This window comes from Phalaenopsis equestris, unplaced genomic scaffold (genome assembly GCF_001263595.1).
Source record: "Phalaenopsis equestris unplaced genomic scaffold, ASM126359v1 Scaffold000114, whole genome shotgun sequence".
Classification (NCBI taxonomy): domain Eukaryota; kingdom Viridiplantae; phylum Streptophyta; class Magnoliopsida; order Asparagales; family Orchidaceae; genus Phalaenopsis; species Phalaenopsis equestris.
Window position 1 is genome coordinate 583588 of NW_018164556.1, and position 24778 is coordinate 608365.

The 24778-nt window shown below is 35.3% G+C and overlaps 2 protein-coding genes across 2 annotated transcripts in view; both read right to left on the reverse strand.

The window, feature by feature from the left end:
* LOC110020962 (peroxisomal fatty acid beta-oxidation multifunctional protein-like) overlaps window positions 1-417 on the reverse strand; it is a 35029-nt gene extending 34612 nt beyond the window's left edge. The window contains exons 1-2 of the mRNA XM_020719270.1: window positions 198-417; window positions 7-45 (exon numbers count right to left, since the gene is read on the reverse strand). Coding sequence (XP_020574929.1) covers window positions 7-45; window positions 198-291 — 133 coding nt within the window. The 5' untranslated portion in view covers window positions 292-417. The remainder of the gene's footprint in view (window positions 1-6; window positions 46-197) is intronic.
* A 2533-nt stretch (window positions 418-2950) lies between these two features.
* LOC110021017 (protein PEROXIN-4) lies at window positions 2951-24778 on the reverse strand. Its single transcript, XM_020719337.1, has 6 exons — window positions 24736-24778; window positions 22442-22502; window positions 20655-20774; window positions 20463-20591; window positions 11279-11408; window positions 2951-3205 (listed from the first exon to the last, which is right to left on the reverse strand). The coding sequence occupies exons 2-6, from the start codon at window positions 22445-22447 to the stop codon at window positions 3117-3119; spliced, it is 474 nt and encodes a 157-aa protein (XP_020574996.1). The 5' UTR covers window positions 22448-22502; window positions 24736-24778; the 3' UTR covers window positions 2951-3116.

Here is a 24778-nt window from a genome sequence, read left to right on the forward strand (position 1 = left end):
TCCTGCTCATCGCCTCAGCATATTTTTCCTTCAGTTCAGCAATAACTACAAGGCCGGAAAGAGCGATTCAGACAGCAAGATAATTTCATCAACTCGTCCAACTACTGATTTGAAAACGATATCAACAAAAAATAAAAAATAAAAAAAAATCACATTCAAATTAATGGAAAAGCAGAGAAGAGCCGCAGAAGCAATACTGGAAGGAGTGAGCGCATTGACGGGAGGGTTTGACATCGTGATGACGGCCACACCATCGCTGCCAACGTCAATAAGAACCCGACTGCTCGCCATGCTCGCGAAATTAGGGTTTGAAGCTCCTTGCCCACCTTATGAAAGCTCGCCGGCCGCCAATACCTGTAGGGCTGTCGATAATTCAGCTCGCTGGTTAGCCGGCGATGCAAACAATGGTTTTTAGCAGCCGAATATAGGCAAATTTTTGCCGTTCTTTTCAAAATTAATTAAATAATTACATAATTAGTATTATTCTTTATTATATTGGTTTTCAATGTTGTGGTACGGTCAAAAAAGGAATCAAAATTTTTTTTATGTGAACTCCTGACATAGCTCTATGTGCGGCGCAGTGTATTCCTAAGTTATTTTCAAGTTATTTTCAGGTTATTTCTGGGGTTATTTTCAGGTTATTTCTGGGTTATTTTCAATTATCCTGAAATAACCCAAAAATAATCAGCGGTTTTTATTTTTGAGTTATTTCTGTGTTATTTCGGGATTATTGAAAATAATCTGAAAATAACTCATGAATAACTTGCATTGCATGTAGAGGTACGTCGGGTGTCCGGACAGAAAATGCGCTAAAAAAGAAGAGAGCAGATCAGCAGTAGGAACATCCGATGGTTAACTACCCGGGGCCACAATCTAAATACACCTAATCAGGTGATGTGGCATGTCTTGGTTGGGTGTTGTGGATGTCCGCACTTTGGAGTAGAGAAAATAGAAATCACCTTGATGGGTTCCCTTCCCTATACTTACTAGAAAATTAAAAAAATAAACAAAGAGTTTCTCAATTTTTGAGATCGACGAACAGAATGGCAAAATAAAGAAAGGTCCATTATTATTATTTTTTAATTCTTGGTTGACAAATATCCAAATTTTAATTCTCCATAGATGAGAGTTTTGATTGTATGGGAACAGTGATCAATTTTAGTGTGAATTGTTTGTAAGGGAACCCTGTCATGTAGACTTAATTTTTTGATTAATACATGAGCTTAACAAAATAATTTAATTAGTATCTAATTAATTATATTAATTTTGATTAAATTTACTAAATTAAGTTACATCTAATACTTAAACTATGCTTATGTCATGAACATTAAATATTTAGGGTTGTTTGATCTACAAAAAAAAAAACCAATGAATTGTATTTTTTTTGCATGAGTTTTAAGAATTTTAGCATTTCATTCATTAGAATTCCAAATAAGATGTAAAATATGATCAAATATGGAATACATTCTATAGTTCATCTTATATGTATTTGGAATTCAGTCGATTTGGTCTATTTCTTAATTCACACATCTATGTAATGTGTTGTTGTCAATCGTCAGCCATCCTTCGCTAACCAGCCAAGGCCTCCACCAGTCACCACCGCCTCCTGTCCATTGCCAACCAGCACATTACTTTTAAAAATACATTATTTTCATTTTTTACTTCAAACCAAGCAATAAAAAATGAAATCATTCGTTTATTTTCATATTGAACAAAACAATTCCAAAATATTTCAAATACAATATATTACACATGCATTACATTTATTTTATATAATTATGCTCAATTAAAATTTAGTGAGATAAAAAAATTAATAAAATTTTTGGCCAAGATTTGTTAAATATATAATTAATTATGCTTAAATTAAATATGACTATGAGATAAGAAAGAGAAAAAAAAAATAGACAAAAAATTGTTATGTTGAAATCAATCTGAATTCGTAGAAAAATATATATTAATAATTAAATAAACCTTTACACAAAAGAAAACTTAACTCAGTTCGATTACAGCCTTAATTACGAGAAAAATTATCATTAAGAAATATATCTTATTTTAAAATAAAACATAAATAAAATAAAACAAAAATTAATCCCAAAAGGCCCTTAACCTTTCTAAGAGTGTAAATAAATAAATATTGTGCTGTGTAACTTTTTCTTAAATGCGGTACAACTCTACCTTTTACTCGAATTTGAGAGTCTGACCTCAGAAAGAGAAATTAAAAAAAAAAAAAAAAATCCTCTGATAAATCACAGGCGTTGTTGTCCGGACACAGCTTGTGTTCGGATTCCAAACATATTTTTCCCTTGACGCAAACTATTTGACTCTTATAATAGTTACAAACCAATAAATGACAACAAAATTATCAAGATATCAAGATAAGTTTGTTGGAATGGGAGGACTGATGATCATAATGGCAAAATATATACTTGAAAAGAATATATTTTCCCCAAAATAAATAAATAAATAAATAATAAAGATTTTTTTTTTTTTTAGCAGGCCACTTTTGTACCCTCTTTTCTTTAAAAGCCCTCAACAGTCTCTCTCTCTCTCTCTTCTCATCCCAATATTCTTGAGACAAATTTTTCTAGGGGAATTCACCAACACACCACACAATTCTACAGTATTTAAATATATAACACCTAAATATCCATATTTACAAGCATATCACTCAAATCTTTAACTCCGCATCTAACCATATAACCATCACTATCTTGTTAAAGGTTAAATACAAACTTTCATGCATAGTTACATACATCAAAGTGTTATAAGTGTAACTATAAAACTTTGGGTGTTAGATATATAATACAAAAGAATTGTGGGATATATATATATATATATTCCCAAGGCATAAAATTTGATATTTTGTTGCAGTAAAAAGTAAAAAAAATGAAGAAAAACAGAATAAAAAGAAGCAAAATCACATTTGAACACGAAAACCTGAACCAAACCATGAAAATAGAAGTTGGAAGAATCAGAAATCAGACAAGCTTACAGGTTTATCAAATCAATGACAGAAAGTTCCCTCGCTTCAAGTAGTCTTCAGTAACAACAACAACAGTTGGAAACAGTTCTCTGATATTTAACATGTGGAATTCTTCATAAATAGATAGGAAAATTCAACCCTTCTTTGGCATGGCGGCAAGCCTTGTGTACATCCTTGCCATCGATTGGTATCCCCTAGTATCGCCAGATCGAAGGAGATTGCCTGTTTAAGAGATAGAGAGAGAAAGACATGATGTGGAGGAGAGAATTATGTTGTATCACAGGCTTGGCAGACAGATTTCTACATGAGACCACAAACTTACAAAAATTGAATGCTTGCCTAGAAAGACATAGTAAAACAGAACCATGATGTCGCTTAACCCGAAAAAACAAGGGAATTAGGTGGTATGTATGTAAATGCCCTTTATAAGGAAGATTTACATACATGCCACTCGTTTCATATGAGTTTAAATAGCTAATGCTAAAACATAAATTTTTACATACATGTCAATTTTACCTATGCATGAAAAAGGTGTATTTTGTTTAAAATTAAACTTGGTTTTAGCACATATGACATTTGGGATTTAATTGAGCCCATAATCTAGAATAGTCTTTAAGAAACTAGAGACTCATTTTATGAAGAAAGTTTTAGAGGATTCTAGAGATGTTCTAAAAGAATGATTTAAAAAATTCTAAAAGATGTAATTAATGATTTTTGTAATATAAGAAAGAAAAGAGAGTAAATAGTAACCATATGATTGAAATATATTGGCATAATCATAATGGGCGTCACTATTATTAATAGGTGTAATGTGTTTAGATGATGAGTTTTGATGCCATAAGATCCTTTCTAGAGAGATAATATGTAACGGTATGATTCCCTTTCAAGTCCCATCGTTCAACAATAGCAACTATGACCATTTGAGCAACAAAATGAAGGCTTTTCTTGGAGCACGAGATGTTTGAGAGATGGTAGAGAGAGGCTACAACGAGCCACAAGATGGGTCAAGTCTATCCCAAACTCAAAAGAATAGTCTAAGAGATTTGAGGAAGAAAGACAAGAAGATTCTCTATCCAACCTATCAAGAATTAGATGATGACGTTTTTAGAAGATTTCTGATGTGAAGTTTGCCAAAGAGGCATAAGAGAAGCATCATACCTCTTATAAATAAGTGGGGCAAGTCAAGTAGGTGTGCCTACAAATATTAAGAGATGAGTTCAAAGCCTTACATATGAAAGAATCTGAAGTCGTCTCTGACTAATTTATTAGTCTTGACAGTTTCTAATCAGCCAAAGAAAAATGGAGAGAAGCCAGAAGATGTAAGGGTTATGGAGAAAATCCCTCTATCTTTAGATCCAAAATTCGATCATATTGTTGCCATCGTTAAAGAAACTGAAGACTTGCAAACTATAACAACTAAGAAGCTTCTAGGTTCCTTACAAGCCTATGAAGAAAAGAAAAATAAGAAACAAGGAATCACAGAACTCCTCCAGAAGACGCAACTTAATTTAACTAAAGAAAAGAGTCTTGAGTACAATAGAAGTCAATAAGGAACAGATCGCGGTCAAGAACAATGTCGTGGTCATGGAAATGGACGAAGTTGGAGTTCCAATAATGATGACAATAATAATACCAATTTTGAACGGGGAAGATCAAGGGGGTGTGGAAGAGGAAAATCAAGACCAAGGTGCTACAAGTCTTAAATGATATGTTACAATTGTCAAAAGTTAAGTCACTATGCTACAAAATGTTGAACTCCCAATAACAATAAAGTTGAAAAGAAAGCTAATTTCGTAAAAGAGAGAAATCAACAAGAAGAATCTTTGCTACAAACATATGAGGATAACAAAATATGTGAAGATAACACATGGTATCTGGGCATCGGTGCAAACAACCATATGTGTGCAAAAAAAAAACATACTCGTGGAGCTTGACAAGTCGGTGAGTAGCAATGTGTCTTTTGAAGATGAGTTCAAAGTAGTTGTGAAAAAGGTAATATCCTTATCTGGTTTAAGAATGGAAAGCACCAATTTATTTCCAAAGTTTATTATGTGCCAAATATAAAAAATAATATCAACTCTTAGAAAAAGGTTATGATATTCATTTGAAAAATAAGAACATTTTTATAAGAGACAATATAAGTAACCTATTTGCAAAAATAAAAATGTCAAGAAATAGAATGTTCTTGCTCAATATTTAAAATGATATTTTTGAATGTCTCAAAGCCTATTACAAAGACCAATATATGGCTCTGGTTCATTCTAGGCATCTTAATTTTGTGGTGATAGAGAATTGACATCTATAATAATTATCTATTTGAAAACTTTCAAATTATTGAATAGTGAAAATCAAGATTTTCTTGTTGAGACAACAGATATCTCTAGCTATGTAATGCATTTGGGTGATATTCCAATATTAAGAGAATATCTGAAAGTTTTTCTTGATGATTTACCAGGACTATCACCAGTGTGAGAGATTGACTATACTATTGAGCACTTGTCAGATTCTAAGCTTATATCTAAGGCACTCAACATAATGACAGTTAAGGAGTTGCAAGTGTTGAAGAGTCAATGGCGGGAGTTACTAGATAAGGGGTTCATCAAAACTAGCAGATCTCCTTGAAGAGCTCCAGTGTTATTTGTGAAGAAGGATGAGAGCTTCAGAATGTTTATTGACTTCAGAAAGTTGAATAAGCTTACAGTTAAAAACAAATATCTATTGGCGATGATTGATAACTTGTTTGATTAAATGGAAGGGGCAGTAGCTGAATAAGCTTACAATTAAAAACAAAGATCCACTCCAGAGGATTGACTTCAGGGAGTTGAATAAGCGTATAGTTAAAGAGTTGTGCGAGTTGAAGAGTCAATTGCAGAAGTTGTTAGATAAGGGGTTTATCAGACCTAACACATCACCTTGGGAAGCTCCAGTATTATTCGTGAAGAAGGATGAGAGCTTCAGAATGTGCATTGACTTCGAGGAGTTGAATACGCTTACAGTTAAAAACAAATATCCACTAACGATGATTGATAACTTGTTTGATCAATCGTAATGAGCTTTTGTATTTTCAAAGATTGTTCTCAAGTAGGGCTATCACCAATTGAAGATTACAAAGAAAGACAGCTTTAATGACGAGATATGGGCACTATGAATTTGTGGTGATGCCATTTGGGTTGACTGGCACTCCAACGGTTTTTGTGCATCTGATGAAGCAATTTTTAGATACCTCTATAATTTACTTTATAGATGATTTCCTATTGTATTCTAGCGAAGAAGCCAACCAAACAGATAACATGCATGTTATTTTGCAAGTTTTGAAACATAATACACGATATACTCAATTTTCTAAATATGAAAATTGGCTTAAAAGTGTGGCTTGTCTTGGGCATATAATCAGTAGAGATGACATATATGTAGATTAGAATAATATCAAGATGATTGTAGTTTGGCCAAGGCCTACTGTTGTTACTAAGGTCAGGAGTTTTCTAGGTCTAACCGGTTATTTTAAAAGATTTGTAGAAAAAATTTTCACATGTTGTTGTCATTATTAAGATCTACTCAGAAAACAGTGAAGTTTGAATGATTAGATCATTGTGAGGAGACTTTTTAGAAGTTGAAGACATGTTTAATATCTGCTCCAATATTGATTATTCCTTTAGATTCATATGAGTTTCAGATTTTCAGTGATGCATCTTTAACGAATTTGAGTTGTGTACTTCCGCAACATGGAAAGGTCATTGCCCATGCTTCAAGTCAATTGAAGGATCATGAATGAAATCATCCCACACATGATTTGGAGCTTGCAGCATTTGTGTTTGCACTTAAGATATGCCCTGTCCGTATAGAGCTAAATGTTAGTTATTCACTGATCATTGGAGTTTGAAGTACATCTTTACTCAGAAAGAGATGAACTTGGGGCAGAGAAGATGACTGAGTTTATTAAAGACCGTGATTTGAATATTCAGTACCATCAAAGAAAGCAAATGAGGTTGCAAATGCCCTGATTAAGAATGCTTCAGTTGCAACCCATATGAATATATAGTACCATCAAAGAAAGCAAATGAGGTTGCAAATGCCCTGATTAAGAATGCTTCAGTTGCAACCCTTATCGATTCGTGAGTGGAAATGAGAAGATTGATATGGACTTTGTCATTGGGTTGTCTAAATCAAGTTAGGGACGTGATGCTATTTGGTTAATTGTTGGCAAATTAACTAAGTCTGCTCAATTCTTGTGTATTAGACAGACAGATTCAACTGAGAGATTAGTTACATTATGTGGATCAAATTGTGAGATTATATGGAGTGCCAAGTTTATTGTCCCCAACAATGATGACGAATTTTTACTTCAGATTGTGAAAAAAGATCCAGGAAGCTTTGGACACCGATTGACTTTCAATACAACATTTCACTATCAAATAAATGACTAGTCAAAAAGGACTATTCAAATTTTGGAGGATCTACTAACGTTATGTCCTTAACTTTTGTAGATGATGGAAATCACATATAGCTTTAGTAGAATTCACTTACAATAACATTTATCACTCTATATTGGGATGGCTTCATATGAAGCTCTGTATAGAAGAAAGTGTATGACACATTATGTTGGGTTGAAGCAGGCGAACGAAAGATTATTGGAGATGACTTGGTTGATGATGCTACCGAAAGATTAGACTGATCAAAGAAGATTAAATGCAGTGCAAAAGGGTGTGCAACGTTTTGGGAAGCTAGGAAAACTGAGTTTATCCAATGAGATTGTGGTTAAGATTGGAAGAGAGTTACAGATTGGTCTTACCAGGTTATATGTAATGAGTACATAATGTTTTCCACATTTCTTCACTTAGAAAGTAAATTGCAGATGAATCAAGTAAGGTGATAGCAGACTAAGTTGATAAACAACCTGAATTGACTTATGTTGAGGTGTCTGAAAGGATACTAGATTATGATGTAAGGAAATTGTGTGATAGGGAGACTACATTTATGAAGATTTTACGGAAGCATGGATTAGAGAAGAATCATATTTGGGAGAAAGTTTTTGATATGCAAGAAGAAATCCACAGTTTTTTATTTGAGGTGAATTTGCATTTGCATTAAATGTTTTCAAAATTTCAAAGAAGAAATTTTATAAGGTGGGGAGATCGTAATAGCTTAAATAAAATAAATAAATAAAAATTGATTCTTAATAATCATCAAGCGATTCATTGAAGTGAAGTCTAAGGACGGAACGAACGGAGTCCAAATCTTCGTATCAGTTAATAGAGTGAGAGTTCCAGAAAGACAGAGCATGGAGTCGTGCCCTAGCCAAGCTAAGAGAAAGGAAGAAGAAGAGGAAGAATTGAAGCATTCATCGAGAAGCTTAGCATCAGACACCACCGTCGAGCTGGGTGTCTCGTCTGCGAGTGAAGGAAAACGGTAGGAGAAGAACCAAAAGGAGGAAGGTTCATGCAATTTTTCCTTGTCTTGTGATACTTACCACACTCGATTGGCAACAAGCGATAGATAAAGGAAGGAGGAATGACTCTACGCGAAGGCTTGAGCGGAGAAGAGAGGTGAGCCTCGTGTGTAATATCATTGTGGTGTTGAGCCCTAACCGAAGGAGGAATCAAAGCCCAAAATGGAACGAGTAAGAGAAGACGACGCCGTGAGCATGCGGTGTTGGGTTGAACCACAATTGAAGGCAAAGAAGGCAGAAGGGAAGCTCATGCGTGCGTGAAGGCTCTATGTGGGGCTTGCGTGCAGGTTAGGGCAATCAAGCGATTAAAAGGGTAATTAGGAGATTTATCGTAATTTAATCAATGAATTATATGCATATTATTTAAGTGTTAATATTAGATGTACTTGAAATTAGGACGCAATTGAAGGGAGAAACCGTTTCAAGATAGAGGAGCGAATCACTTTAAAAGATAAGATATGTTTTAATCAAATATAAAGTTTAATTTACTTAATTTAAAATTAATATTTGATAAAATATTAATTTATAACAATAATTAAAATTAAAGAACATTTGAACCTAGAAGATCAAAAGTTAGGGAAGGTGAGAAAAAAAACAAAGTAAGGTGAGCGATTATTTTCTTATATGAATTAAATTAATATTTATTTAATAGAGAATTTCTTTAATGTTTAAACAGTTATTTTTATAATTATATGGATATTGTGAGCTTGAGAATTAGAAATGGGGAAAAAAATGATTGTTCAATGTTTTTAAATGGAGGCACTTAAAGAAAATGAAATCTAAATAATTAAGTCAACCAAGATTACCCACTAATGATACTGGAAGGAGATACGATGTACCCATGCACATAAAGAAAATGTAAATAATAAAAGTGTACTTTCAAGCGTAATTTTTTTAGGTTGCATACAGGTATAATTTTAAGGGTATATTCGGATATGACGGTAAACGTGATATGAATTTTTAAAAAGATAAAAAAAAAAGTAAATATTGAAATTAAAACGGGAAGAGTTAAATTTAAAATGAAAGCTTACAGTTTGAATAAGTAATTAACTATATTTTTTTTCATCATTCGTGCATAGTATTTGCATATAAATTTAAAACATATTAAGATTATAATTGTTCACTAAGTTATAGAAAACTTATAGTTAAATTTAATTATTTCTTTCATAAAAAGAAAAATTATAGATTGATATATCCAATATGAGAAATTTAGTTTACATGAGAATGGCAACTGCTAATATGTATTATGATTGTAGTTTCTTTGTATTTTTTTCTTCTAGGAAGTGATACATTGTTATGTACCAGCTTGAGATGTTGTCCACAGACTATATATTTATGTTTTGATGTTTTGATTTTTGTATGTTATACTTTATGGTTTCTTAGTAGCTCTTTTATCTATAAGTTCCTAAAAATCTGTTGAAAATAAATTAAATGTTCGTACCATCTTTCCATATCCCCTTCCGCATCCTCCCACATCACTCCTGCCCGCCCCTTCCCTGTTGCAGCCGACTAGAACAACCTCTTTTTGTTGTTTTGTGCAGTAGCTACTTTCCAGCCACCTTCCCCACCCAATGGTTGTTGTTCCAGCCACCCATATCTGTTTTCATTGCGGCGTCACTGCTGTTCCCGACCAAGAAGAACACTTCTCTGCAGCCTTGTCTGCTGTTCCAGCCATTCTGAACCACTTCCCTACCACCTAGCCACTGTCCCAGCCCTTCCCACCTGCTGCTATCGCTATCCAGCCCTCCATCTTTGCTGCCGCTGCTTTCCCAGCCCTCCATCTTTGCCGCCATCATACTGGACAGCTGTGCAACGTCGATAACTAATGCATACTTGCTGTCCAGTATCCAGGAAGTAGTGTTTTCTACTTGTCAACCATCTCGCCCACCATCCCACCATCTTCCAAACCCTCGCCGATCACCAACACCACTCCGAGATTCACCCCAGCCATGTGCCGTGAGTCGTGTAGTTGTTATTTCTTATTTCAGCGCATTGTGTGCTATGTTTGTTGTGTTTTTCCTTTCAAGTATGTTGATTGTAGCAATTTATTTGCTTTCATTAATAATGTGTTTTTTTCTATTGTGGTTTGAGTTAAATCTACTATTAACACTTAAATAATATGGAAATCCATACCCCATCATCCCTCCACATGTACTTCCCAACTACAGATACAATTTCCGACAAATTCAAAAAACAGAATGCCTGTTTTTATTATTAATTTTGATGCGGTTCAATCAACATCATGTAAGCATATATTACCTAAGAACCGACTAATTTAATGTACCAACCAAAACCAATTCCCGCATCCCATTTCTTCAAGCAAATTACGCTTCCAACACTATATCATGAATATGAATCAAACAGGAATATGGATATCCAAAACAACTAAAGAACATCCGCCACCAGTATTGTCAGAGATAAACAATTCAACCTTATGCATGAGTGAGTCAAATATGAGCAAACTCTCTGTTCAACCTAAGTTCAAACCACAAATTTGCACCTTCAATTCTTCATAGAGGCTGTGTAACGGACTTATTATGTACTCAAGCCTGAACCGAATACAAAACACAATTGAACTGAATATGACCAAGTATTGAGTCATCGTATGCAGATACAACTAATGCTGAAATAAATTAAGAAAAAAAAAACGAGTGATTTTAATCTGTAATCAAACCGAACATAATAAAGATGTTCCGTTTTCATGTTCTAACTATTTCAAAAACAAGCTCATATCCCTTATAGTTCATTGATGGCTATGATAAAATTTACCAAAGCATATTGAAACAATAAAATATAAAATGCTTTTTGACTTCCTTAGTTTGAACAAAAACCTGTGACAGGCAACATACCTGAATCACAATTTAGAGGGCTATCAGGCTCTGGATGAGCCATCAAGGCAATTATAGCTCTGCAAACAGACTGAAGAGTCCACGCAGGACTCCAAGCATTCTTCAGTATGTCAAGGCAGATCTCCCCTGTCTGCACAGAAAAAAAAAATTACATCCAAAAGAGTTAAACACCACATAATTATGTCAAGTGAACATTTGATTGAGAAAAGAGCACAAGTAAATATGAATAGCTTAGAAAGCTCAAAGCGTCTTTTTTGGCGGAGGATATCGTACACCAAGTAATTGTTGGCTCCATAGAAGAGGACATACGGATGAAATGCTTTGCCCGTGGGGCTCTAATAACCATTGAGAATGTGGGCCATGTTATTGCTAGATGCAAAATTCTCATTGAAGTTAAATGCAAAGTGCGGCAATGGGGAATCAATATCCCATTTTACAGCAATCTAGAAGAAGTGATAGAAGGCATTAATAAATAGGATGGTGACAAGAATAGGCTCATATTCATTCACTGCAAGATCGTATACCAATGTTCGCGGGCTATGAATGCCAAGAAACATGGAAGAATGCACGGCACAGCAACTATTTTGGCCTCTACTGCTCTTGAGGCTCTCACCTCAAACCACAACCTTCAACTCGCGGAGCAATGGGACATTCAGTCTGACCGACCGTTGCAAACCCTTTATTGGTGTCCCCACGGATGGCTTAAAATCAACGTGGATGGGGCATTACTTCCATCTCACGGGTGGTATTGGCTTGGCAATTCTCGATGAAAAGGGCAAACTCTTTATGGCACTAGGAAACTCTATTGAACAGTGGCACAACGCTTAGGTGGAACTCAAGGCAATCCATTCCATCAAACATTTCGTTGAACCATGGATGTCTGAAGTTAATCAAAGGTGACAACAAAAACATCATTTCCTCTCAAACAGCAAGATCGGGGAGCTTGTGGAGAGCAAGGACATGGGATTCTAAAGATTTCACCATCTGAATGTGTTTAGGCAGGTTCTGTTCCAACACATAAATAAGAAAAGAAACATGATGGCACATAATTGTGCCCTTAGGGCCATACACGAAAGTCTTCTTATTAGAAACATAGATAGTTCTCGTTTTTTTCTTCATTTTTATTGATTTTGACCAAGCCCGCATTTCTGATGGCTGGGTTCTTTTGATTTGTATCGTTTGTACATCCTTTATTTTGATTAATTTGATGCACACCTTCAAGAAAAACATAGGAGGCAAAATCGTTTACACTTTGAATTTTTACCAGATAATTCATTGAATTTGTCAATACTGAGAATCAAGACCCCAATTTTTTATGAGGTACATGTTCTAACGATATTTTACTATTCCATAGTGCTAAATTTCTGCTCCAATCATAGCAAAAGACTAAAAGCAATAGGAAACTCTATTGAACATGGATCAAGGGTTTGTACCACTGGATCTATTTATTTGACCCCCTCGAATAACAAAAACTTAAGGCACATCAATCGAGGTTTTGCACTGTTAGATTTATCTCTCTACAACCCTAATAATTTTTTTCTTCTTTTTTTTAGTTTATTCTCGTCTATAATGCCTCTAGGAGTCATATATATACCTCCCCTCTTGTACAAAGAGGAAAATAAGATTCTTAAGAACTTTTTCCCATTACTTATTTTCTACATGATACCAGAAAGATGTTAGGGTATTCCTTCAACCTTATTTCTATTATCTAAGGTTAGAGTTTTTAATTACAACCTTATCCCTCTTGTCGAATTTTCCCTTCTATTCATTATGTCGGGCTAAATAGGACACAATGGAGAAAAAGGATTCATGTAGCCATAACCACGTAGTGCGATGAAGGCTTTGTTGTTGTTGTTGTTGTCGTCATTATGTCGGGCTTCTTTAACTTCCCTCTAAAGGAATTGATCATGATTAACAATGAAAATCAGAACAAAGGAGAACTCTATTTATTTCAGATATCTTATCGCTTGAATGAGAATAATTACCTTAAATGGTCCCAAATTGTGAAGGCTTTTCTAAAGAGAGAAAAAAATCCAACGCCTTATGGACCTATTTCCAGAGCCAAAAGAACCAAAGTTTTAATTTTGTGAAGAAACTGATTCCATATTCGTAACATGGTTGTTGAACATCATGCTACTAAATATCAGTGGACCTTTTATGTTTCTCTCTACCTCAAAAGAGGTTTGGGATGCAATTAAAGAAACATACTCAAAGGTGAAAGATGCTACAATTATATACAAAATCAAGATAAAGCTCACCACTATCAAACAAGGTAGCCTTCTTGTCATTGAACACTCACCATGAAGGTTTACTAGTAAGAGACAAACAACTACCAAAACCTCAAGAAGTCCTGCTATAAGGACAAATTTGAATCCAAATCTTAGCAGAAAAAATTTTCCTTCCCTAAATGAAGTACTCTCTCTCCTTTTAGCAAAAGAAGAAAGAATAAGAGTGATGATCACCAGTCCAACTCTCAAGACATCTACCATTTACAATTTCTGAATCCCAAGGTAACGGACTTCCTGTCATAGAACCTTCGTCAAAAAAACAACATCATTTTTTCAAAAGAAATCTCTAATGCAACTACTGCAAAAAGAAAGGACACGCTAAAGACACATTTTGAAAATTTCATGAAAAATCCCAAGGTCATGGAAGAAATAAAGGAGAAATAAAAAAGGACAGACCTATTTAGTGAAGTCAAGACTAAATTAAGAAGAAATCAACATATTAAAGAATTTGCTCAATTCTTTAGAAATATCATTTGAATCTTATTCTCATACTCACAATAGTATCATTTCTAATTCTTATGCTCTTAATGCCTCTAATAGTTTTTCTTATTCATGAATCCAAGATCTAGGGGCCATCTTCAAATACAATTCTTGTCAATATATTTCAAATTTATAGGCTCTGTCCAAACAACAGAAAAATAAGAATCGTTGATGGATTTTTAAAAGATATTACAAAACATGGAGATATTTTAATTTCTCTCAACTTAACCCTCAATAACGTATTAGAAGTCGCAAACTTTGCAGTTAATATATTATCTTTTCACAAATTTATCAAAAGCCAAAAGCCACAGCTACAATATTATATATTTTTACTAACTATTATGTTTTCAGGATCTCAATATAGAGAAGATGATTAGCATGATAATGAAAAATATTGGTTATACATTGAAAATCAAAGTCAACTATCATACTCCTTCACCTTTCATACTACCGACAACATTTAAACCTGTCATTATATTTTAGTACAACATTTTCCTTTAAAAAGATTTAATGTACGTTTCCTTCATATTTCATTAATACAAACATTAAAGACTTTCATTGTAAAACTTATGAAATTATCATAATATCATTGTGTTCCCTTTCCTAAAAGTAACTCTAAATCTTTTAGTGTTTTTATAATAATTCATTATGAGATAAAATTCATAATATCACTGGAGCCACTGATTTTGCTATATTTATTGATGACTGCACTCGAATGATATAGATATATTTAATTAAACAAAATATGATAGTAGCACTATACACTCGGCTCGTTTACAGCCCTAATTATACTTGCTCCAACTAGTTGGCACCACATACACATTCAATATTTTGGAACTTAAATAAGTCAGGAATTGATATAAGAAAAAATAAATTTTGGGTAACAAGACAAACTTAAATTTAGATAAGTATAGGTTAACCCATTGCATTTTTCCAAAATGACGACACTTAAACAAAGCTTTCCTAGAAAACGAGGCATCAATAAAATTAGGAAAATTTTAAAATATTTAAAATGTCAGTTTGAGGTCTTATGATGCAAGGCAAATCAAGGTCTTAAGATTTTCTAAGAAGATACGAGGCTTACGGATATAAAATCAGCAAGAGAAAATAGATGCGAAAAAAAGCATTCAAAAAACCACGAGGAAACAAACTAATAAACACAAACATATACTTCACATTTAAAAGAATTACTGCAAAAAAAAAAAAAAAAAAGAATTTGAATCCATATGAAAATTATAGGAGATTTTTTAGATTTGACTGATATTAAGAAAGGCAAAGCTAGACTAAAAAAGATTTAGGCATATTGTATGAGAAAGGATCTTAATCTATTAGATTTAAATGAAAATATGATACTCAATAGTACAGAATGGAGAAAAAAGATTCATGTAGCCGACCCCACTCAGTGGGATAAAAGCTTGTTGTTGTTGTATGGAAATTATAGAAGATATCCTGAGAGAAATTAATCACAAAAATTTTCAAAAAATGAAAAAAAAAACAATGGATCAAGAATTCATGCACAAAATTGGCATTAAGCTTGATCGGTCAAGAGAAGCCAAGCCCCTCCCTGGGGCCCTCTTGATGTGTGAGAAAAAAGGAACTTCATGAGTGACTTTTCTTGAGATGAGATAGGTTTGTTTTAAAAAAAAAATCCCTTATGTTGTGTCATAATTTATTTAAATCCATGATTAATATTTTCTAGGAGTGCAAGGCCCTACGGTTAATTAAATCTTTCACTGCAACAAGATCACTCTCAATTAAGAATAATATATAAGCTCAAGTTACGTATTTTAGGTTTAAAGCTCATCGGTGGTGAGTTTGGAGGAATGGAGCTAGATCCAATCAGTGTCGAGTTTATCAGTATACCCATCCTGCCAACATTATATTCAGGAAATTTGATTAGCTACTATGGATAATCTTCTCTCAAGTATCTCTAGTAGACGGGTGAAAATTTAAATGTGTGTAGATGATGCGCTCTCATGATTGACATCAATATGTTTACTACTAGAGTGCTAGTCATACCAATCTCACTTAGCAGGTCAAAAGACAAAAAATGGCCACTTATAACCCAGAGATGTTGAACATGGCCGACAGAAGTTCAGAATAATGACACGATTGTAATATGTATATAAGTTTCAGCTCGACTAAAAGTATGTCTATAACACATAAGATTTGATTAGTGGGCTTGTTTGCATAGAAGTTGGCCAGAATTTAATTGCAGTTTGGGTTTACATCTATTGGAAGCCCATAAGTGGGCCAAGTTAACTTTTTATCACAAATTCAACCCAGGTTTTAGCTTTATGACCTCGGGAAGGCCCAAACTAGTTGTGATGATGCTTATAAGGAACACAAGTTAAAGGTTTAGTATTGTTATATTGTTATTACTTTCTTTATAAGGCAAAGGGATAATTTTGTATTTTTGAGATTGCATATAAGTACACGTATATGATATTAGAAATTTTGTGATGGCCGATTTTATTAAGATTTTATTTCGAGCCATTTAATTTGATTAATTGTCCTTAGGCCTGATAAAGATTGTTGCTTGACTTGGAATCAATTGTAATGTTAATTCCAAAATTCTACAATCTTGAAAGTATATGGAGGAGGCTCATTTATAATATGAATGTTCCTTCTTTCCAATTTTTTTCTCCTGTACTTATTGAAATAGTGAACATGCCACACTATTTGGATATGAATTCTGCTTTCACTGTATATTTCTTGACCAATAGGCCATGGATGGCTAAATGATTCAGCTTGTGAGAGTCGATTTGTTTAGGAGGGACGCATGTGACATGATTCCATGTTTTGAAAGTGTATACAAATGAAATATACTTTACATGAGAGGATATGTAATGTTCCGACCACATAAGGTGCTGCAAGTACATCACAGGAAAGGCTATGAGAAGCATCCTCAGAGCTTCTACGGTGGACTGCATTGAAGAAGGTTAGATCCACTGTCATCGATAACTAGTGTCATGTGAGAGAGAATAGCTAAGATAATTCTGGTGGGAGTCATGAAAAAGAGGTTGTGGCTAGGTCACTATGGAAGGCCACACGACGTGGAAGGAGAGTAAAAGCAGAAGAAGAGAGAATGAGAATTGGTTGGGTGCAAGAAAGAATTGAAGATTGGTTGGACGTGAATGCACAAGAAATGGAAAGAGGGAGGATCGGAGAGAGCAAGCTTCGACCCAAATTGAGACAAAGGGAGAAAACTTCATTGAGATTGAAGTGGAGTGTGAATGTGGTGTTGAATTACAATCAGCTGTGACTGCTTTAGTTCGGTCGAGACGAAATGAAAAATCAAAGAAGAGGAGGCGAACGGAGAAGGAGAAGAAATGAACAAAAAGCTGAAGAAATGAGAGTAGGGCAGTTAAAAGAAGGAGAGGAATTGAACTGTCGAGAACTCAAAGGTCACTTGTGTTTTATAAAATGATGCATAGGAGGAAGACAAGTCAAGTCCAAAAGAAGAAGAAAAATGGAGGAGAAAGTATGAGAAAAAAGGAGGGGGAAAAGAAGGGTGCAACTTGCCTGCGTGGGAGGCTTGAGCGTAGCAGAAAAAATGGCATCAATGATGAGCAGAGGAGACGATGTTGGTAGCAAGCCACAATAGAAAGAGTCTCGTGCGGGGAGGCTATGTCGAGTTTCAAGCTGTAATGTTCTGTTTCAGTAACACGGAATAAGGGGAAACGAAGAATCGAAGAAGATGATGTGAGGAGTTGGGCAGTTAGATAGAGGGGAGAGGAAGCAAGGGGGTCGGAAGCTAAGGAGGTGAGTTCAACTTATAAGCTGTCGTATAAGAGAGGCAAGAACTTACCATGCGAGTCAAAAGGTGAGTGTGAGAGACGTCGGGCGCAAATTAGGGCATCCCCATAGCCGAAGATGACGACATTGACGGACGACGACATTTCTTTTGAGAAGGAAGGAGCAAGTGGGGGACAAAAGAGCCAAGTGTTGCGTTGCAGTGTCAATCCGTGACAAAAGTGTAATAACAAAAAGTTTAAAAATAATAATAATGATGATGATGGTAATAATGATAATCAAAATTTGAATGGGCACCAAGATAAGCACCTGTTCGACTATGAATTAAAGAGTTGTCTTACATTATTCGAACAAACAAACGAGCACTTGAGAGAAAGAACAGAGAGATCAGGAGAGAGATCTTATGCATGTCCTAACCAATTGAAAGAAGAAAGAGGAAGAAAGGAATGTGCGACGTTTATATCGTGCCCTAGTCGAGTGAAAAAGTCGTAGGAAGAAGGAGGGGGATAAGTCAACCCAGAACCTACTAGTGGAGACAAATAAAAATAGAACAAAAGGGAAAAAAAGGAAAGTAAATAAAAGCAAATCAAAGCAAGAAATCTACATATTAATATTTTAATATTCTAATAAATAAATATAAGGGAGATTTGCATGCAACTCGCTCAAAACTATTAGAATTACATATTTCATACCCAAACTTCGATATTCACATCCCTAACACCCAAAATGTTCAAATAAAAACAAAATTAACACCTTGGCATTAAAATCCTAAACACCGTTAGGTTCACGAATTTTATGCTGCTCTATTTTGGCGATGCTACCAAAGTTTCGAAGCAGCGGAGGGAATGCGGCGAACAAAGACGTCAGAAACTCCCTCTTTCTCCTCCTTTCACCCAACTCCAATCCAAAACCATTGAGGAAGATACCTGGCATTACATCAAAAGGGAGGAAAGACGGGATTTAAGAATCGATGCGTTCGGAGTTCCGAAGCGTCTACGGAATCACGGTGAACAAAGATGTCAAAAACTCTCATCTTTTTACTACTTCTGCCCCGCCCCAATCCAAAGCCATTGAGGAATGTACCAAAATTTAAGGCAAAACCGTGTAAAGACGAGATTTAAGAACCTGCAGAATTTTAAGCTATCATTTTTTTTGACGAAAAATGATATTTAAGATTCTGCAGGATTTTAAGTTACGATTATTGTAGTTTGGCGGGCAGAAAGAGGAGAAATAAGGGAGTTTTGGAGGTCTCCATACGCCGCAATCTCGCAAGTGCTATAAGAGCGAGGAAGGAGGAGAAAGATGGGAGTTGCATAGGTCTTTGTACATCGCGACCTCATCGTTGCGCTAGGAGCGAGCTGAAAAAAGAAGAAACATGGGCATTTCAGAGTTCTTTGTACTTCGCAATGCCATCATCGTCGTCCAGGGTGTTGAGGATGTAAATATTGAAGTTTGGTGTGAGATATGAAATTCTAATAGTTTTAACTGTTTTGTATATAAATCCCCCAATTTATAAATATTATAATAAAATATATATCATTACCCGTGGCTTTTTCATGGATCATATTTATGCTTCAATCTATTATTTATATCATAACTAAAAGATTTTACTTCCTGAGTTTATTCTCTGAAAACTTCAACTTATCAATTCTTATTATTTTTAGGTTAATGCTTGTATCTTTGAAAGGAGAGCTTAGTGTCGCAGACAAATAGTCCCACATTGGCTAGGTGTAGGGCCGAAAAACAGTATTTAAGTCCTCCTGGGCTGCCCACCACCCTGGGCTCTTTTGGGAGGTGACAAGTGGTATCAGAGCAGATTACTGCCTGCCAGGTGTGTGGACTCTCCATGGTCCAGTGGGACCCTCGGTGGAGCCGATCCGTGACGAGGGCGTCACGTGATTGGGTGGAGGAGAATGTCACGGACAAATAGTCTCACATCGGCTAGGTGTAGGGCTGAAAAGCAGTATTTAAGTCCTGGGTTGCCCACCACCCATAGGGGCTCTTTTGGGAGGTGACATTAGGCTCATGCTCGATGTATCATTGGAAAATGACTAAGGTTAATGTTATTTATTGGTAAATAGGCGGGGCTTAATTCTTGGATTAGTTATAGCAATAGTTAATTAGCATTTATATTTTGGAGATAAATTGGTAGATGCTATAAAATTTAGAAGCTCTAATATCTTATTTTTGATGGACAAACATCACAATGAAAATTTTATATTTATTAGACTAACTCTGAATTTATCAACTCACCTACCCTGTTGGGTTATTGTTGACTTTTTCCAAGCCTGATGGATAGGCTGTGACATAATCATTGCAGGAAATTGGCAAATTTAAAATTACAGCCTCCAATGGTCAATCACTTAAAAGAAATCAATAACTTCAATCCAAACAGACGGAATCAAGATCTGATTTCTGAATGTACAACTTAAAAAACAAAATAGAATTCAATATTTCAACAGCAAAAGATAATGTAGTATAATGTAGTATTATACTACATTATACTACTAGTATAATGTAGTATAATGTAGTACTTAAAAAACAAAATAGAATTCAATATTTCAACAGGAAATCAGACCCAACCATACTTCCATCTCTAACCTCAACAAGCGATTTTGCAAAGATAATGTAGTATTATAATGAAGGATAAGTTTCTTCACCTTGAAATGCACATTGGGATGGAAAATTTTTGTCAAAAATCGCACTTGTGGAGGCAGCAGAGGGTATTGCTCTGGGATAGCAAATGCTAGCTGAAAAACACCACCTTCATATGGAGTTTCAGAAGGTCCCTACAAATAGTCAATGCATTAGCTGCTACAGGAAATGAGCACAATTCAGACCACTGGCACTACCTTGATTAAAGCAGTCCACTTGAATATGTTTGAATCATCACAAACTAACTGTATATCAGGGTCGGCTGACTTCTCACGCTGCACCTCTTTGTATTCTTTAAAAAGTCTTGCTCTTGATGCCTGCTAACCATTTTAATTATCAGTATGTATGAAAAGGACAGAACAAACAGTTGGCATTAGCTTAGTAATAAAAATTTCAACTTACGTCTCCTAGGAAAAAGGCAATATCACTGTCTTCTAGACAAAAACATTATATATGAAAGTTTATATCATACAATGAAGGAAGAAATAAGCTGCCAGTTAATAAACCTTTTGAAAGATGGAAAACAATTTTAAAAACAAAGACTGATGAAATTCAAAAATTGAAATTGAATGTTTTAAGGCTATGACTTTCCCTAAGCAAAGATGTTCATTAGTCAAGTAATGAAAACAATGGCAAGAAGAACCCAAGTACAGAGAAAAATTTAAAACATTATTTGTCTTAAAATGGAAGTATAGATAAGGAAAAGAGTAGTATTATTCACAAACTATTTTTCTTTTTATCCTAGGATTCAGGTGGAATGCAGAAGACACAAACCTGAAAATTTCCACATATTTCACAAATCTGAAAGCATAATGAGTGTAAAATACTTCTAGTATTGTCACAAAGCCTAATAAGTATAACGACGGACCTGAAAGCACAGCTTTTATCCAAAAGTTTACAGTTGATTTGACCCTACCAGCTTATCACTAACCAATATTTGATCAAGATCCGTAAGGCTATTTTCAAATAACTTAATCAAGAAAGATCATGGAAACTAATATCAAACTCCATTTGTAAATATCAATCATGCCGTCAATGTTTTTGAATAAAAATCATCCCATGTGTTTTATGACTCTTTGTAACAGGACACAGCTCCAAACCACATAAACTCACATATGAATAAGCATTGCTAAAAGAAAAGGCATTTTGTTGTTATATAAGCCTTAGCATCACTACATGGTTCCTAAGAAGGTAATGAATCCGTAATAAAGATTTTCAATGAACTTTGAAAATTATGTTCCTAGGTTAACCAATCAAGTATATTATTCCTAAAATTCATATTGTGTATCAAAGTAAAGGTTGGAAACCATTTAAGTTTCCATAAATTCCCCTGTTTGGTCCATTGAATATAAGAAAGAATCTTATACTCAAGTTGGTTCACCTATTATCGGCAATTAACCAGCTCCGTAACATTGAAGAAGATTCATTCAAGTCAATACTTTGTAGGCACTCAGCCAAGCCCGACTTGTGCAGATGAGTGGTGTCAGATGTGAAATGTTCAAAACTGAAAAGTTTAAGGAACAGCTTGAATGGATCAGCTTTCAACAAGTTAATTTGTTCTGATTAGGCAGGTCCATGTGGATTTCTTAGTCCCAAAACCCACGCCACAAAGAGTCTCAGGGCCAAGTTGGGGCAAACCAAGAAAATGAATCAGGCAAGATCTCTACTGTAGGCCTAATTATCTCGGTTGAGCAAGACTTGTGCCCCAGTTTACAATAAATTTGTATTTATGCTGAATGCTGAATTGGACAAGTAATTCCAGTAAAAAAAAAGGTATGTGAAGAAAATGTAGAAAATTTCAAATGTAATTGTGGATAATAAGAACTTCAAAAGAGAAAGCCAAGTATTGCAGAAAAGGATCTACCAAAATTCTGTAAAATAGATGTGACAAACATTCTGAAAAAATATGCAAAACATGAATTTAAGAATATACAATTTAGCAGTATATTAAGGAAAAAAGATGTTAAAAGGCTGAGTTAATGACCTGCATTTTTCTTCTTCTAATTTTCTTTATAGAGCTTGAGAGGAGGGAACTGATCTTTAAACTGCATCAAAACAGTTTTCATGTATGTCAGTACTTACAAATTTGAGTGCCATGGATACAATTAGTAGTTTGATAATGAATAACGCTTCCAGCAAACTCATATAAAAAATAAATAACAACGAAGAGTCGGATTAAAAATCACTCAAGCGCCTACTGTATTATTATGGGTATAGAAAAAGGAAACATGTCAAGCCAACCCTCAGATGTGACCTGTTTAATAGGATCTAATAATCCTACTAATGCAACCCAAAACTTTTGATAGCGAGAAGAAATCCATTCAAATAATAGATAAACAGAATATAGAATCGTTGCTGAAAAAGAAATAAGCCGTGATGCTGAGAAGGCAGGCAAACTCCTAAAGGCATGGTGGCAAAGGCTCAAAATCAAGGTGGGAATTGAGGACTCATTTTGATACCGGAGTTAACCCAAGAATCACAACGGAATAATACTTTTATTGCTGAAAGTAAAAGGGGTTAAAAACAAAATAACAACAACATGACACAAAATTAGGGCGTAGGTCGAGGTGGTCGTGCTACAGTTGGAGAGGTTGGACTAGGTGAGGGTGGAAAGTTGGCTGCTAGTTAGTAGTAAGGAGAAAGGAGGTCTGGAGGTTTGGAGTTGCAGCGGGGACGGGGAGGGTTGTAAGGAAGCCTAGGGGTTGGGAGTGTTGGATGGTCTTTATGGTAATATGTGGTGAGGTTGGGGGATGTTTGTGCTGGCTGCAGAGGCTGGGGTAAGGCTACCAGCAGGGAAGCAAATAGATTGGGTGCTTAGCGATAGCTAGAGAAGGGGAATAGGTTGGCGGGAGAATCACGAGAAGGATGAGGGTGCAGGGAGGCAGGCGGCAAGCCAGAGAGGTGGTTGGGGGGATGGGGGTGAAAGGAGTAGCAAAAGCAAGCAGGAAATGACGGATACACACCAACTCAGAACAAGTTACAGCCGAAAAACCTTCTAATTGTTGGATACAACCCTAGAAGAAAAAAGGGGCATCAAAGGCTATCCTAACAGAAATATCAAAGCCAAAACTAAAATCTAAAACAGAAAATAACATTTTATAAGAAGATAACCAGAAGGGGAAAGCCCGTCCCCCTTGGGCGGCAACCCTAACCCAAAGTAGGGTTCAGCCTGCCCCCTTGCATCCACATGTTGAACCAGTCGCTTCAGCCTCCCCCGCTGCCTCGCGTCAGTCTCTCTGGATTGGGAGAGCTTTGATTTCATTCGTCAAAGATTATGTCTGCACGTTGACAATGACAGAGTTGTCGGAACATCCCGAGACTGAAGGATCTTCGACTGCGGTCCTAGTAGCCTCCACAGGAGTTTTCTCCACTTGCAGGTATCCATCCATATTGATCGAACCTTCTGGAGGTACACTCTTGACCTGAACTGAGGGCTTAATGTCACACATCATCTGTTGAGAAGATAGTTCTTAAATGGTTGCTTGAAGAATTGAATCTGAAGAAAAGTCCTTCGACTCCTTATAATTTCAGCAACGTAATGAATTAGAATTCCAAAAAAAATATCCTAGATACAATTCAGAAGAGAGTGAAGGATTTGAGGAAAAAACAAAAAGCAATGGGGAAATCTGGGACTCAAATTTCAGCAGGGAGGCTGTGATTGGTTTCTGAAATTAATATGGGAAGAGATCTTGTTGTTGAAATAATTGAACTCTGAAAATCCCTAGTACCCTTGGTTTAACTATTACAGTGAATACGAAAGTGGGGAGACGGTTCTTAATTGCGCTTGATGAAATAAGGTATTTAATCTCAGCGTTTCCAAGACAGGTTTTTTTTATCCAGAAAAGAGAAATAGAAAGATTACTCGAGATAAAGCTATCCCCGTCAAGCATATAAGATTACAGGAAATCTTGAAGAATAAAACAAAATAATAGATAAATAACTATGTTCCCACTATGGTGATTCTATGATCTACACTGCAAGTTTCATTTTCACCTTCCAACATGCTCTACCAGTAACTAATCGGTGAATCAAATAACAAAACCCTAATTCCTAAGCTATTCACAAAATCAGCACATGAATAGTAAAAGCAAAATTTCATTCAACAGAAGGAAACAAATAATATTTTGTCGCTGATTGCTAATCACGGATCCTCCAGGTGATCTAAAAAAGGTTTCCCTAACCATAAATGGTCAGAAGAATCCAACAAATCATCTAAAATAAAATCCACTAATATTCCACCGCAAACATGCCGCCAACAAAAATAAAGAATAAAAAAACCTCTAAATTCCCGCTCTTTCTCTTGCGTGATGGATCGGTAGAG

Bases quoted from the DNA above. Each gene is read 5' to 3' on its own strand.
- LOC110021017 (XM_020719337.1), bottom strand. The intron at 11,409-20,462 runs GTGAAGAAACTT...TTTTCTGTGCAG, and splicing joins ATCCCAATGTGCATTTCAAG to ACAGGGGAGATCTGCCTTGA. The intron at 3,206-11,278 runs GTATGTTGCCTG...TCTCTTAAACAG, and splicing joins CCCTCTAAATTGTGATTCAG to GCAATCTCCTTCGATCTGGC.